The sequence below is a fragment of the Plectropomus leopardus genome, chromosome 10 (assembly GCF_026936395.1).
Source record: "Plectropomus leopardus strain MGB_pleo_1.0 chromosome 10, ASM2693639v1, whole genome shotgun sequence".
NCBI lineage: Eukaryota > Metazoa > Chordata > Actinopteri > Perciformes > Serranidae > Plectropomus > Plectropomus leopardus.
The window spans coordinates 6190201-6204186 of record NC_142185.1 but is presented as its reverse complement, the minus strand read 5'-3'; the positions used below and the strand labels follow the sequence as shown (position 1 = coordinate 6204186).

General features: G+C 36.8%; 1 protein-coding gene across 2 annotated transcripts in view; it reads left to right on the top strand.

Annotated features, from left to right (window-relative positions):
- Positions 1-2985, top strand: part of glsb (glutaminase b) — a 49222-nt gene extending 46237 nt beyond the window's left edge. For both annotated transcript variants that reach the window (XM_042494527.2, XM_042494526.2), the window contains exons 17-18: positions 354-417; positions 1703-2985. In XM_042494527.2, coding sequence (XP_042350461.2) covers positions 354-417; positions 1703-1850 — 212 coding nt within the window. In that variant the 3' untranslated portion in view covers positions 1851-2985. The remainder of the gene's footprint in view (positions 1-353; positions 418-1702) is intronic.
- Positions 2986-13986: the final 11001 nt, after the last annotated feature.

The following is a 13986-nucleotide window of genomic DNA, read 5'->3' as shown; positions in this document are numbered from 1 at the left end:
CATTTTTGTGAGTTTGCTAATTGACCAATCATCTAGTTATTTCAGCTGTACTTGTATATACTGTTGGGTGGTTTAAATTATAACAAAATATTTCTTTTTGGGCAAAAATCTTAATTTGCAAAGTTGCTAGTAACTTAAGCTTTCGGATAAATGTAGCAAAATAACAAGTACAATATTTCCCTCTAGAATGTAGTGGAGCAAAATTATTATGTGGCATGAAAAGAAAATACTCATTTAGTAGTACGAGAAGCTTAAGATTTATGCTTGTGTACAGTACTTGAGTAAATGTTCTTAGTTACAGTCCATCACTGGCATGTACACGTTTGTATTTCTGACATGTGCTGTGCTCTCAGGACACACAGAGGTGGTGCGCTTCCTCCTGGAGGCCTGCAAGGTGAACCCAGTCCCCAGAGACAGGTGAGTGCAGACGCTGCAGCATCACTGTGCTCTGACTGTTCTCTCTGTGTACAAGAACTTCAACATGATGCCAGCCTCTCTGTAACCTGACTAATAAGCTGCAGGATCGTTGTGTTGTTTGTTTGTTTTTTTACCTTCCTGCTGTTTACATACATATTAGAGTCCAAGTCAGGTCTCACTTTATTCTGAGGGACTATAATGAAAGCTCATGAAGCCTGCTTATTACAAATAATATGCTTATTTAAATGTTTCTGCTGACAAAAAAATAATATATTTTTAGATGTTTATGCTTCGGTGCTGGTGATGGCCACGGCCGGAGGCATTATGTTTTAGGATTGTCTTTCCACGTGTCCATCCCATTCTCGTGAACACAATATGTCAAGAACACCTTTGGAGATTTTTTTCAAATTTGGCACAAACTTTCACTTTAACTCATTGAGGAACTGATGAAAATTTGGTCAAAGGTCAAGGTCACTGTGACTTTTTGAAATGTTTTTGGCTATAACTCAAGAATTCGTACGCTAATTATGTCACACAAATGTCTAATGGGATAAAAAGATAAAGTGATGACAGTTTAAATCTCAAAGGTCAAAGGTCAATCACTGTGACATCATGATGTTCTGCAAAAACACTTTTCTAACCTGAATGGAAACCGTAAGAGCAACTCGACCAGTTTGCAGAAGCATGCAACTGCCAGGCGGTAATCATAGGTGAACTTTTTTTAATTTGGTAAAGTGTAAAAGTAGATGCTAAACGGACTGCATTCTGCATTCTGGTCTTAGTAAAAACTCAAAACACTCACATTAATAATAACTTTATTTATATAGCACCTTTGACAAACAAGGCAAAGCAGAAGCAGAAGAAGAGTTTCTTGCATCATTTTTTTAATAACTCTTAGGTTATTATCTCGTTAATTCTAAAACACAAGAATTAACAACATTAATATGTTAGGGTTTTTTTTAAAGAGCAGATTTTTGTGCGATTATTTTTTTTTAACTATTGGATCATTTCCTCATTAATTCAGTAAAACAAGAACTAATGACATAATTTCTTCAATTCAGTAAAATGAGCACATTTTTTTCTCATATCTTGTTTTTTTTTTATTTGAGCAATTTTTTTTCCATGAAAACTTTTTTTTCCAGAATTCTGAGATATTAATTTTGTTAATTCATTTAAAAAATAAAAACAAAAAAAACCTTTCACTTTTTTTCAGTGAATTTATTACAATTCCACATGTACCATATTTTTGAAGCTGTGTTTTAATTCAAGTATTTCCTTTTTCCAGATGGGGGAACACACCAATCGAAGAAGCGATACAATTTGGCCACCACGATGTGGTCACCATCCTGCAGGACTACCAAGACAAATACAGCCCGCCTGCCGGTGCTGATGACAAGGAGAGCGCTGAGAAGAGCCTGGACAGCCTGCTGTAGACCTGCTGCACACATCTACAATATTTGTTTCTATATGCAGCAGTGGAGCGTCGTGCTTTTCTGGAATCCCTTTGAACATTAGTGACCATATTTTGGAAATATGTGGTGAGTTAGTTTTGGTTGTTGTGTCCCGTCTGGTGTGCTTTGCTTCGTGGCTGTACATCACTGCTCCACTTTATATCTCTGGCTCGCCTCTGTCATTATGTACTGTGTGTTGTCTGTGTGAGTGAGCGCCTCATCAGTACAGCTTAAACAAATGATACAATATTTAGATATCTGTAATGCAATGTGTACAGAATATTACTCATGTAATGTGTCGATACTGTAAATCACACGTGTGGTATCCCAGGATATATATTGTATCAAAGTGTATTAGTTTAGTTACAGTATAGTTCATGTTATACTACTCTCTACCTGGAAATATTTGGGTAATACTCTGACTCTATTGGTTTTGTGAGACAGTGAGGTGTGGAAATTATCATATGAACTTTATAACGCATCCCTGATGGTGTAAATGTGTACAGGCACACAGGCATCCTGCTGACGCTGCAGCTACCGTGCCTGTTTGATCTCTGTATAGCTTCATCTATCCTCAGATTGTTCTCCTGACTGTTGGAAGGTCATTAGCAGGTTTTATGAGGCTTCTAGGATCTACTTTGAAGTCATTGAAAAGATTGTATTATGAATGTATTTTTTCAGTGGCAACATTTGCAATAGCAGCACTATGTATTTATTTTACAGAGAGACTTTTTAAAAAGTGAAATTGGTCTAAAGACATAGGACGGTGTAATTTGTTGCATCTAATATAAAGGAAAGGTGGTTTCTTTAGCTCTGTTGTCACAGTTACATTATTTCTGTGTGCTTTGCTTGTTTTTAAACCTGACAAACAGTAGGCCTCATGCCAGAAATGACATACGGACAAATTTTCTCTTATTTTTGCTTGCATCCATGGTTTATTCTCATTTTGTTAGTACTAATAGGTTTTTGGGAATCACCATTGTTTTCTGATTTTTTGCTTTTCTCTTAAGTGAGAGAAAAAGTTTCAAAGTGGTCAGGAGCACTCTTGCCGAGATGTGAGCGAAACATCTCATTTTCACAGACCATAATTTGTTTCAGAGCTCAAGGAAAAATAAGGTTTACATTTTAAAAAATGTATGAATATCATTTAACCAAATTTAGATCATGTTTAAGAGTAATTATGGTGATTGGATTACTACATTTCAGGGCTGAAGAAATACTACTTGGTGCATTGATCTCAATTACTGTTTATTGAGTTACTTAGCATTCCTGACATATATATATATATATATATATATATATATATATATATATATATATATATATAGTAGATAGATAGATATTTCTGTTGAATCAGTATTATCACGGGTTGCTAAGTCTGCATAGAATTTCCCTTAATTTCATGAAGTGACGCCTCAGCAATGTGATCGGGCATCGGCTCAGCCTTTGACATCGCTTCACGTTAGACAGAGAAAGATTTCCCCTTTTGATTTTGATTTTGTCTCAAAGTGACAATAAATCAGCCAAATGAAGCCAATGGAATCAGCGACTGCAGTGTTGTGATTTGCACTGTTTTTAACGTGTGAGTCAGGAAGCGGAGCCCTGTAGGGATGGCCCCGTTTAAAAGACTTTCACAGAATGAGCCACATCATAGTCAGAGACTCCGGGTCGCTGGCTGGAATTCATGCTCGGATTTTTATGAATGAAAGTGCGGAAACCTCCGCGCGCACGGAGCGCTGTGACCGCGCAATCAGCAGGACGCTGCGAGCCAGCTGCGGAGGCCAGAGAGTACAGCCAAAGACGGATCACAGGGGTGAGTATCCTAAATGAATCCAGTCCACCACACCACTGAAATGAACTGTGCAGGGACAAGGATGAAGCATAAAACAGTTGACGTGGACGTTTGGATGCCTGTCATGTGAAAGGAAAAGGAAACGTGTTTGTACATATTTGGTTCAAAGTATAAAGGAGATGAGTTATAAACTGTAATAAGAGCGTGTTCAAATGGAAAACGTGTGAGAAAAATAAATTAAAATAAATACTCAGAACATCTTGCCGACGGAGGCTGGACGAAAAAAACGTTATAGTATAGTATGAAGTCTGATTGCTGATTGCTGATTGCTGATGGGGGAGGTACTGAGAGGATTTTAGATGTTTTGAACATTTTTATGATGGCACTCAATGAATTTAAAATAACCCACACTGCTTTGCTTATTAAAATAAAGAAAAATAAAACAATAAACTGTTATGAGCCAACAAATGGAAACATTTGCGATATTCTTGCTGTAGGTGGACTTATGGAAAAGTTCCACATCACATCCTCAGATTCATAGATCCAAAAATCACAAAAAACGACATATTATAGTACGTCGTCAAAAAATGATTAAAAAGTGACATAATATAGTATGTCGTCCAAAATGACAAAAAAAACAAAGTATATATGTCATCCAAAAATACTAAAAATTACATAGTATAGTATGTTGTCAAATAATTCAGAAAACAACTTAGTATAGTATGTCGTCCAAAATAGCCAAAAATATCATAATATAACATGTCAAAAAACCTGACAGAAAATGCCATAGTATAGTATGTTGAAAAATTTCAACATATGAAATATTAAAAGATAACAGATGAAAATGTCATAGTAAGCTATAGCATGCTGAGACAATTCATATTAAAGCATGTCAAAAAAAGGCAAAAACATCATAATAAAGCATGTCAATAAAATGACTAAAAACGCCATAGTATAGTATGTCGAAAAATGTGAAAAAATAAAATAAATGTCCAAAAAACAGCTGAAAACAACATGGTTAAGCATGATGAGACTAGTATGCAAAATAATTCCCAAAAACATCATAACATAGACTTCCGGTGACGCCATGCTGAGGTAGCAGCCTAAAAGAGGAGCTCCGTCCGCCCAACCTGTAAATCCTAGCAAAACTAAGGAAAACTCGTCAAAACCACACGAAATCGATATGGCATCACGTTTCAGAAGCAAAGGCGCAAGCAAATTGGACAACTTAAAAGATGAGAGCGACAATCCCAAACAGCACACTCAAACGCCGGCGTGCGGCGCGGTAACGTTAGCATGTTTGATCCAGGATCCAGAATACTAACTAAGGGGAGAAAACCTGGAAGAGCGCACACAGACAAAGCTGTCCCTGACAAATTTGGAGGTGTCAATGCAAGAGCTTAAAGGTGAAATGACAAAACTTGAGAAAAGAACCAGGTGGGCAGAGGATCGCATTAGCGCCGAGCAATCCAAAATCTACTGCACCGGGAGATGGTCCTGATGGCCAGATGAAGACCTCCAAAATGGGTCAAGATGTAACAACCTGTGAATCTACCGAGTGCCAGAAGGCAGTGAAGGCAGAGACGTGAAGGAGTTTGTAAAGCGGTTGATTGAGTCTGCCGTCCAGCTGGGTCCTGAAGTGAACTTACAAACAGAGAGAGCGCACCGATCTCTAACAGCCAAACCTAAGGATCCCGCCGCTAATCCAAGGTCCCTAATTGTGAAATTTGTGGACTATTCGGTCAAAGAGATGGTCTTAAGACAAGCATGGAGCCAAAGAGAAACCTTCTACAAAACAAACCTGATATTTTTTGACCACGACTACTACCCCAGAGCTGCGGAGGAGGAGAGCGCAGGTGATTCGTCATTAAACAACCAAAGCAGAAAAACATTAAGGTTAAATGTGCTATCCCGCACATCTGAAGGTCTGAAGGTCATCACGGAGTCAGGCGAAAACAGCTACCCCACCCTTGCAGATGCTTCCCCGAGGCTCCATGTGATGGAGGTGAATGAATTTAGGAGCTGACTCTGAATTACTGCAATCACCTCAGGTTGTCCGGTTAGAACATGATGGCTTAATGACAAGATGAAAGAATCCACACTCTCTCTCTCTCTTGTGACCACTCATTTATTGTAGAAATGGGTATACATGTGCGTGAGTGTGTGGTTACTATAAAGAGAAAACAGAAAAACAACATGCATGTTAGTTATTAATCAAACGTGCAATAATACAAACAATAGGTATAAACGGAAGCTGATGGAGAGGGAGCAGCGCGGGGGGAGGACAGGCGACATCAAAGAGCCGGCGGTGCTATCCGGAAAGGATGTCAGAGCTTGTTTTGGTAATGAGCGATCTCAGGACACGCCGAGTATTTCACTTTACTTTGTTTGGAGTTTGAAACATAAATGCTAGGATGAAAGCTGTATATTATATCAGTAGCCACGGACCGGAAATAAACGCGAGGAAGACACTGGCACACCGAGCTGCGACCTTTCTGTGGACGAGACGACAGCAGCGCAGACACTGTGTCAGTCCCACGGAGGAAAAGTCACCATCCTCTGCCCACGTGACATCGGGAACCGGTTTGTCTTTGAAAAAGAAAACAAAGAAAAAGTCACAAAACCGGTTGGGTATGTTGAAGTTCACTCCATTGTCTTGTTTGTTTTACATACATACTTTATTGAGTGTTCCTTGTAAAGTTCAGTGTTGTTCTGCCCTGATATTTGTGTGGGGCCAATATTATTTCTTTATAGCTTTAGTTTGGTCTTGCCTGACTTTTTCGTGCATATGGGGAAAAAAACTTAAAGGGGAGTATATCAAGAAATTTACAACAAATATTCATGGACAGTCTATACTGTATTAGTTATAATGTTAAAAGTATAAGCAGTCCAGGTTAAGAGGAATACAATTTTCAGTCAGCTAAAAAAAAAAAATTGTTCTATAGCAATGATCCAGGAAACGCATTTGTCAGAAAAAGAACATCAAAAATTAGAAACAGAATGGGTAGATCAGATTTATAGTGCTTCTTTTAAAAATGGCAGGAAAGGGGGAGTAGCCATTCTTTTCAATAAATCAGTATATTTTAATCATGAAAAAACAATTATGGATAAAGAGGGCAGATATTTGATTGTGATCGGGACTATCGGAGGTACTGAAATTACAATGCGCAATTTATATGCTCCACTGAAGACTGTGCAGATGTCTTCAAGAACATAGCTTCATTAGCAGCTGATGAGCGGAGGGAATCCCCCTAATAGCTGGGCTCTTTAATTGTACCTTAAGACAAGCTATGGATTGGCTCCCAGTGGAAACAGGCTCGATGTCCAAAAAATCTACTAGCCTTATAGCAATGATTAATAAACTGGGCTCGTTGGATGTCTGGCGCTATATACATCCCAGAGAAAAGGACTTTACTTTCATGTCTGAGGTCCACAGCAGTTATTCTCGGCTGGATATGTTTCTGATATCCAGCACGGACAGCCACAGGACAAATGAATGCAATATACAACCAATTACAATATCAGACCATGCCTTCGTTATTTTAAAGATAAAGATAGGACCAAATAAACAGTTCAAATATTGGCGACTTAATGTCTCATGTTAAATGATGAAACAATTGAGTTAGAAATGTGTAAAACATTGACGGATTATCTTAGCTTAAATGACAGTGATTCTGTTTCCCCCGCTACTCTCTGGAAGGGGGCCAGAGTAGTGATGAGGGGCAACATTATTGCTATTTCTTCAAGAGTTAAAAGGCAAAGGCTAGCTCAACAGATTGAATTAGAGGAAGAAATTAAGAGATTAGAGACAGAGTGCCAACAGAAGGATAGAGTCAGTGAGTGTGAATATTCTACCAAGACTGCTTTTTTAAATTTCAATCTCTCCCTATTCTAATACCACAGTCTGCATTTAAACGGATAGAAAAGCAAATGGCCAAATTTATCTGGCAAAACAGGCAACCCCAAGTTCGATTGAAAATATTGATGTCAGCAAAGGAGAAAGAAGGTCTGGGGTTATCCAACCTAAAACTTTACTACTGGGCTGCTCAGATTCGAGCAGTGGTGTCCTGGGATATGAGGGATTTGGAGACTGAGTGGGTTTCCATTGAGCAAAGCTTCCTACCTGTAACATCATTATCTACACTTCTATTTCTTAGCCCAAAATAATAAATAATAAATAAAATAAGGTTTAAAAACACACTGAAGATCTGGAATTCAGCCCAAAAGCAATCAAGCTTTGTTGCGGGTTATGCTCCTAGTAGGAAATGTAGAGTTTCTCCCATCTGTATGTGATAAGAGGTGTGAAAGATGGGCTGAGAATGGGCTGATTACAAATTAATCAACTGTTTGAGGGAGATATATTTAAATCCTTAACAGACTCCAGGATAAAATTGCTTTAGCTTTGAGTGACCTATAAAGATATTTGTAAATCAGACACTATGTTACACATCATAAAGACTGGGAATATATCAAAAGACAACCAGCTAATATAGAAGCCCAGTTTATACATCTGTCAGTACAGTTAGTGTCAACAAAAAAGCACATATCCCATATTTACAAAAAGTTATCACTAGACACATCAGAGAATACGTTGCATATTAAAGAACAATGGGAACTGAAACTGAATACATTAGTGGATGATGATGTCTGAGAAAGTATAAGCACCAGGTGTCACTGTGTTGTTGGAAACCAGCAATGGAAGGAATATGACTGGAAGGTTAAGCTGAGGTTCTTCAGGACCCCACTGATGACCTGTATATTTAAAAATAATTTTACCAGCAAATGCTGGAGAAACTGTGGTATGCTTGCAACCACACCCACATTTTTTGGGACTGCCCAAAAATACAGACATTTTGGAAAAACGTTAAAGGAGAAATGGAGAGAATCCTGAAATTGGTCATTCCTTTGAATCCGTTGTTATTTTTATTGGACGTTTTGCCTGATCACAGGTTTATCACAAACAAGCGTTATATGCTGCATATTCTGCTGATGACTGCAAGAAAAACAATTACCATCAACTGGATGAAGCCTAACCCTCCCACGACTGTTCAACGGCTGCAAAAAGTCAAACAAGTTTATATCATGGAGCGCATGACAGCTCAATTACAACTAAAATCCTTATGTTTAAAAGGAGATGGCCATCAGTGGTTGACTATCTTGGTTAGAAACCTTTTTATTATCCTTACCCTTGTTTTCTTTTGTTTGTTTGTTTGTTTTTTTAAAATAATTTCCAGTTGTATATGTTTTTATGTGTGTATTTGTGGGTGTATATGTTGGTGTAGGTGTGTGTATGTATATACATGTATATATGTGTGTGTATACATGTATATATAAGTGTGTGTGTGTGTGTGTGTGTGTGTATGTATGAGTATGTTTGTATGTGTGTATATACATGTGTCTGTATATTCTTTATCCTTACTGAGTTTTTTAAGTAATTATTTTAAGTATTTTGAAGCTTGGTCATTCATGCATTCCTACATGTATGTGCGTGTAGGTACATTATGTAAATTGGCATGTGTGTGATATGTGAATGCTTATACATATGAGTGATGCTTGGGTGTATGAGTATGGATGGATGTGTTTAATTGTGTTCATGGAAAGTGTATACATGTGTGTGTGTGTCTGTTATGTGGGTGTGTCAACTACTGTGGTGTTGTGAATCTTTGCCCACTTGTGCAATTGTGTAGGGTAGGACCCACTCTCAAGGCATTTTTTCTGCAATGTTAATTGTCTGTTCATTCAAGTAAATGGCAATAAGGTTAAAAAACAAACAAAAAAAAAACATCATAATGTAGCATTTAAAAAAAACGCCCGAAAACGTCATAGTATAGTATGTCAAAATATGACATGTCCAAAAAACAGCTAAAAAACCACTTAGTATAGCATGTTGAGACATGCCATGGTATAGTATGATGAAAAAACGTCCAAAACCATCAAAATATAGCATGCTGAAAAATCCACCAAATACAACGTAGTATAGTATGTAGAAAAATGTCAAAATATGACCTGTCCAAACAACAGCTGAAAACCACTTAGAATAGTATATATAGACAGTTCATAGTTCAGTATGATAAAAAACAGCCCAAAACATCAAAATATAGCATTTTGAAAAATGTCATGGCAAATTGAAAAATGTCATGGCGAAAAATGTCAAAATATGACATGTCCAAAAAACAGCTGAAACCACTTAATGTAGCATTTGGAGACACGCCATAGTAAATAGTATAGTATGATGAAAGAACGGCCCAAAGCATAAAAATATAGCATGTTGAAAAATCCACCGAAAACAACAAAGTAGTATGTCGAAAAATGTCATTATATGACATGTCAAAAAAACAGCTGAAAACCACTTAGAATAGTATATCCAGACACTCCATAGCATAGTATGCTGAAAAAACAGCCAAAATATAATCTTTTGAAAAATCCACTGAAAACAACATAGTATAGTATGTCAAAAAATGGCAAAATATTACATGTCCAAAAAACAGCTAAAAACACTTAGTATAGCTTGTTGAGACACGCCATAGTATAGTATGATGAAAGAACGGCCCAAAGCATCAAAATATAGCATTTTGAAAAATCCACTGAAAACTATATAGTATAGTATATGGCGAAAAATGTCAAAATATGACATGTCCAAAAAACAGCTGAAACCACTTAATGTAGCATTTCGAGACACACCATAGTAAATAGTATAGTATGATGAAAGAACAGCCCAAAGCATAAAAATGTAGCATGTTGAAAAATCCACTGAAAACAACAAAGTTTTATGTCGAAAAATGTCATATTATGACATGTCCAAAAAACAGCTAAAAAACACTTGGAATAGCATATATAGATTGTCCATAGCACAGTATTATGAAAAACAGCCCAAAACATCAAAATATAGCATGCTGAAAAATCCACCGAAAACAACACAGTAGCTATAGTATGTCGAAAAATGTCAAAATATGACATGTCCAAAAAACAGCTAAAAAAACACTTAGTATAGCATGTGGAGACATGCCATGGTGTAGTATGATGAAAAAACAGCCAAAACCATCAAAATATAGCATGTTGAAAAATCCACCGAAAACAACATAGTATAGTATGTCGAAAAATGTCAAAATATGACATGTCCAAAAAAATGCTAAAAACACTTAGAATAGCTTGTCGAGACACGCCATAGTATAGTATGATGAAAAACTGCTAAAAACATCATAATATAGCATGTTGAAAAATTGACCAAAAACGACATAGTATAGCATGTTGAAAAATGTCAAAAAATGACCTATCCAAAACACAGCTGAAAACCACTTAGAATAGCATATATAGATAGTAAATAGTATAGTATGATGAAAGAACGGCCCAAAGCATCAAAATATAGCATGTTGAAAAATCCACCAAAAACGACACTGTATAGTATGGCGAAAAATGTCAAAATATGACATGTCCAAAAAGCAGCTAAAAAGACACTTAGAATAGCATATATAGATAGTAAATAGTATAGTATGATGAAAAACGGCCCAAAACATCAAAATACGGCATTTTGAAAAATCCACCGAAAACGAAAAAGTATAGTATGTTGAAAAATGTCAAAATATGACATGTCCAAAAAAACACTAAAAACACTTAGTATAGCTTGTTGAGACACGCCATAGTATAGTATGATGAAAAAATGGCTAAAAACATCATAATATAGCATGTTTAAAAAATCCACCGAAAACAACAAAGTAGTATGTCGAAAAATGTCATAATATGACATGTCAAAAAAACAGCTGAAAACCACTTAGAATAGTGTATCGAGACACTCCATAGCATAGTATGCTGAAAAAACAGCCAAAATATAATCTTTTGAAAAATCCACTGAAAACAACATAGTATAGTATGTTGAAAAATGGCAAAATATTACATGTCCAAAAAACAGCTAAAAACACTTAGTATAGCTTGTTGAGACACGCCATAGTATAGTATGATGAAAAACTGCTAAAAACATCATAATATAGCATGTTGAAAAATCAACCAAAAACGACATAGTATAGTATGTTGAAAAATGGCAAAATATTACATGTCCAAAAAAACAGCTGAAAACCACTTAGAATAGCATATATAGACAGTCCATAGCATAGTATGATAAAAAAAACCCGGCCCAAAGCATCAAAATATAGCATGTTGAAAAATCCACCGAAAAACAACACAGTATAGTATGTCGAAAAATGTCAAAATATGACATTCAAAAAACAGCTAAAAACCATTTAGTATAGCATATCGAGACACGCCATAGTATAGTATGATGACAAACAGCTAAAAACGTCATAATATAGCCTGTTGAAAAATCCAGCGAAAATGACATAGTATAGCATGTTATAAGTGTCAAAATATGACCTGTCTAAAAAACAACTGAAAACCACCAGTATAGCTTTTCGAGACACGCCATAGTATAGTATGATGAAAAAAAATGGCTAAAATCGTCAGAGTAATGTGACAGTATCGGTTTTATGGCCTACAGGTCTGGCTTGAACTGCTTTATTCTGTCAATTTTGCTTTTTGTATTTTGTTTTGAGTGTAAAGTTGCAGCAGGCGGTGGGTTTTCCCACAGTCATTGAAGCACACACAGACTCTGGTAGCAACAGTCAAATTGATTGAGTGGTAGGTGTGCACAGAACGATATAGTCAGTGGAGCAGACAACGGGACAGGACTGTTTGCCGAAACTACTCTAATCTGGGCGGTTAGTGAGGGACGCGCTATCACCCAGAAAAAGTGTGAGTAGTATCTTACAGTGTAGAGCAGCAGACACCGGTTGGGCTGGCTGCGGGGCCCGGCAGGTGTGGGGGATTAACATAGTGTATCAGTGGTTGTCTGGCGCATGTCTTGTGCTTTCCAGGCGAGGGCCGGCTGACAACTACAGAGGACCACGGCGGCCAGCGGCAGCAGTGAGGAACATGCCAGGTTGAGGGGAAGCCACGTGGAATAGCAGAGGGGTGTAGTCGCGATGCACCCCTCTTTCAGCTAAGTTACCCCTCTTTCTTCTTCTCTCCTTCTTTGTTACATGGACCCTTGTTTTTAGTCTTCATTTTAGAGACTCTTTTTAGAAATATTTATCACTGTGTTTTAGACCTCGATTTTATTGTTTTTCAGTCAGTCAGGCCTAGTGTTGGCAACAAGTTACTTCACCTAACATTTTATTTGCATGCTTTAAACTTACCTGAGTGCTGTGGCGTGTACAGAGTGCAACCCAAATTTATTAGGCATAAGGTTCTTATTTTCCGTGTGGGATTGTAATGGAGTGTGTTGCTGTGAGTGTGTTTATTGGCCAGTTAGGCATTAGGTGAACTGTAGCTCATAGTAGCTAGACAAACACTGGACTTCATTAGTTATATCAGATGTGCTGATTATTGGACTGACTGCTCCTTGTTTTGAACCCTCTTTAGGAAGGAAAAAGGGACCACGACCTTGGGGCGGCAACAAGGACTGAAAGGACAAGACTGGTACAACCACAAGTCACTCAGGGCCAGGGGGTTAATTTTATTTATTATTGTAACAAACATTGTTTTAATTCTTAATTGCTACTGTTGTTCTTAACTCTGCTCACCCTTGATCTGACCAAGAACCTGCGTAATAATTTTAATGGAGTCCTAGGCTCCCATAACCTAGATGGCATTGTCAGCTTTTTGTCTTAATCCTTTAATACTTACCATTTGAATGTATAAGTGGCTTTTAGTCCCGCCTAGCATGTTGAAGAATATGACATGTCCAAAAAACAGCTAAAAACCACTTGGTATAGCATGTCAAGACACACCATAGTATAGTTTGATGGAAAAACGGCCAAAAACATCAAAATATAGCATGTTGAAAAGTTGTCCAAAAATGACATAGTAGAGTATGTCCAAAAACCACTTAGAAGAGCATGTCGAGAAACCACATAGCACTGTTTGTTGTCCAAAAGTCATCCAAAACATCATAGTATAGTATGTCGCCCCAAAATCTATCTATATCACTATCTAATCTTATAATGTATAAAACTTTAGAAATTATTGTTATTATTATTATTATTATTATTATTATTATTATTATTATTATTATTATTATTATTAATAATAATAATAATAATAATAAAACTACATTTTATTTCTATAGCACTTTTGTAAACCAGAGTTCCAAAGTGTTTCACAGTAACAAATTACACAATAAAAGAAAACAAAGTAGAACATCATTCACATTAAATGCAATACTATGTGTCATAATAAATGTATGTTTCTGCACCTCATTGCAATAAATGGAACTGAGAGGAAAGTGCATTTTTTTATTTACAGCCTAATCGATATGTTTGATAACAAAATATAGGC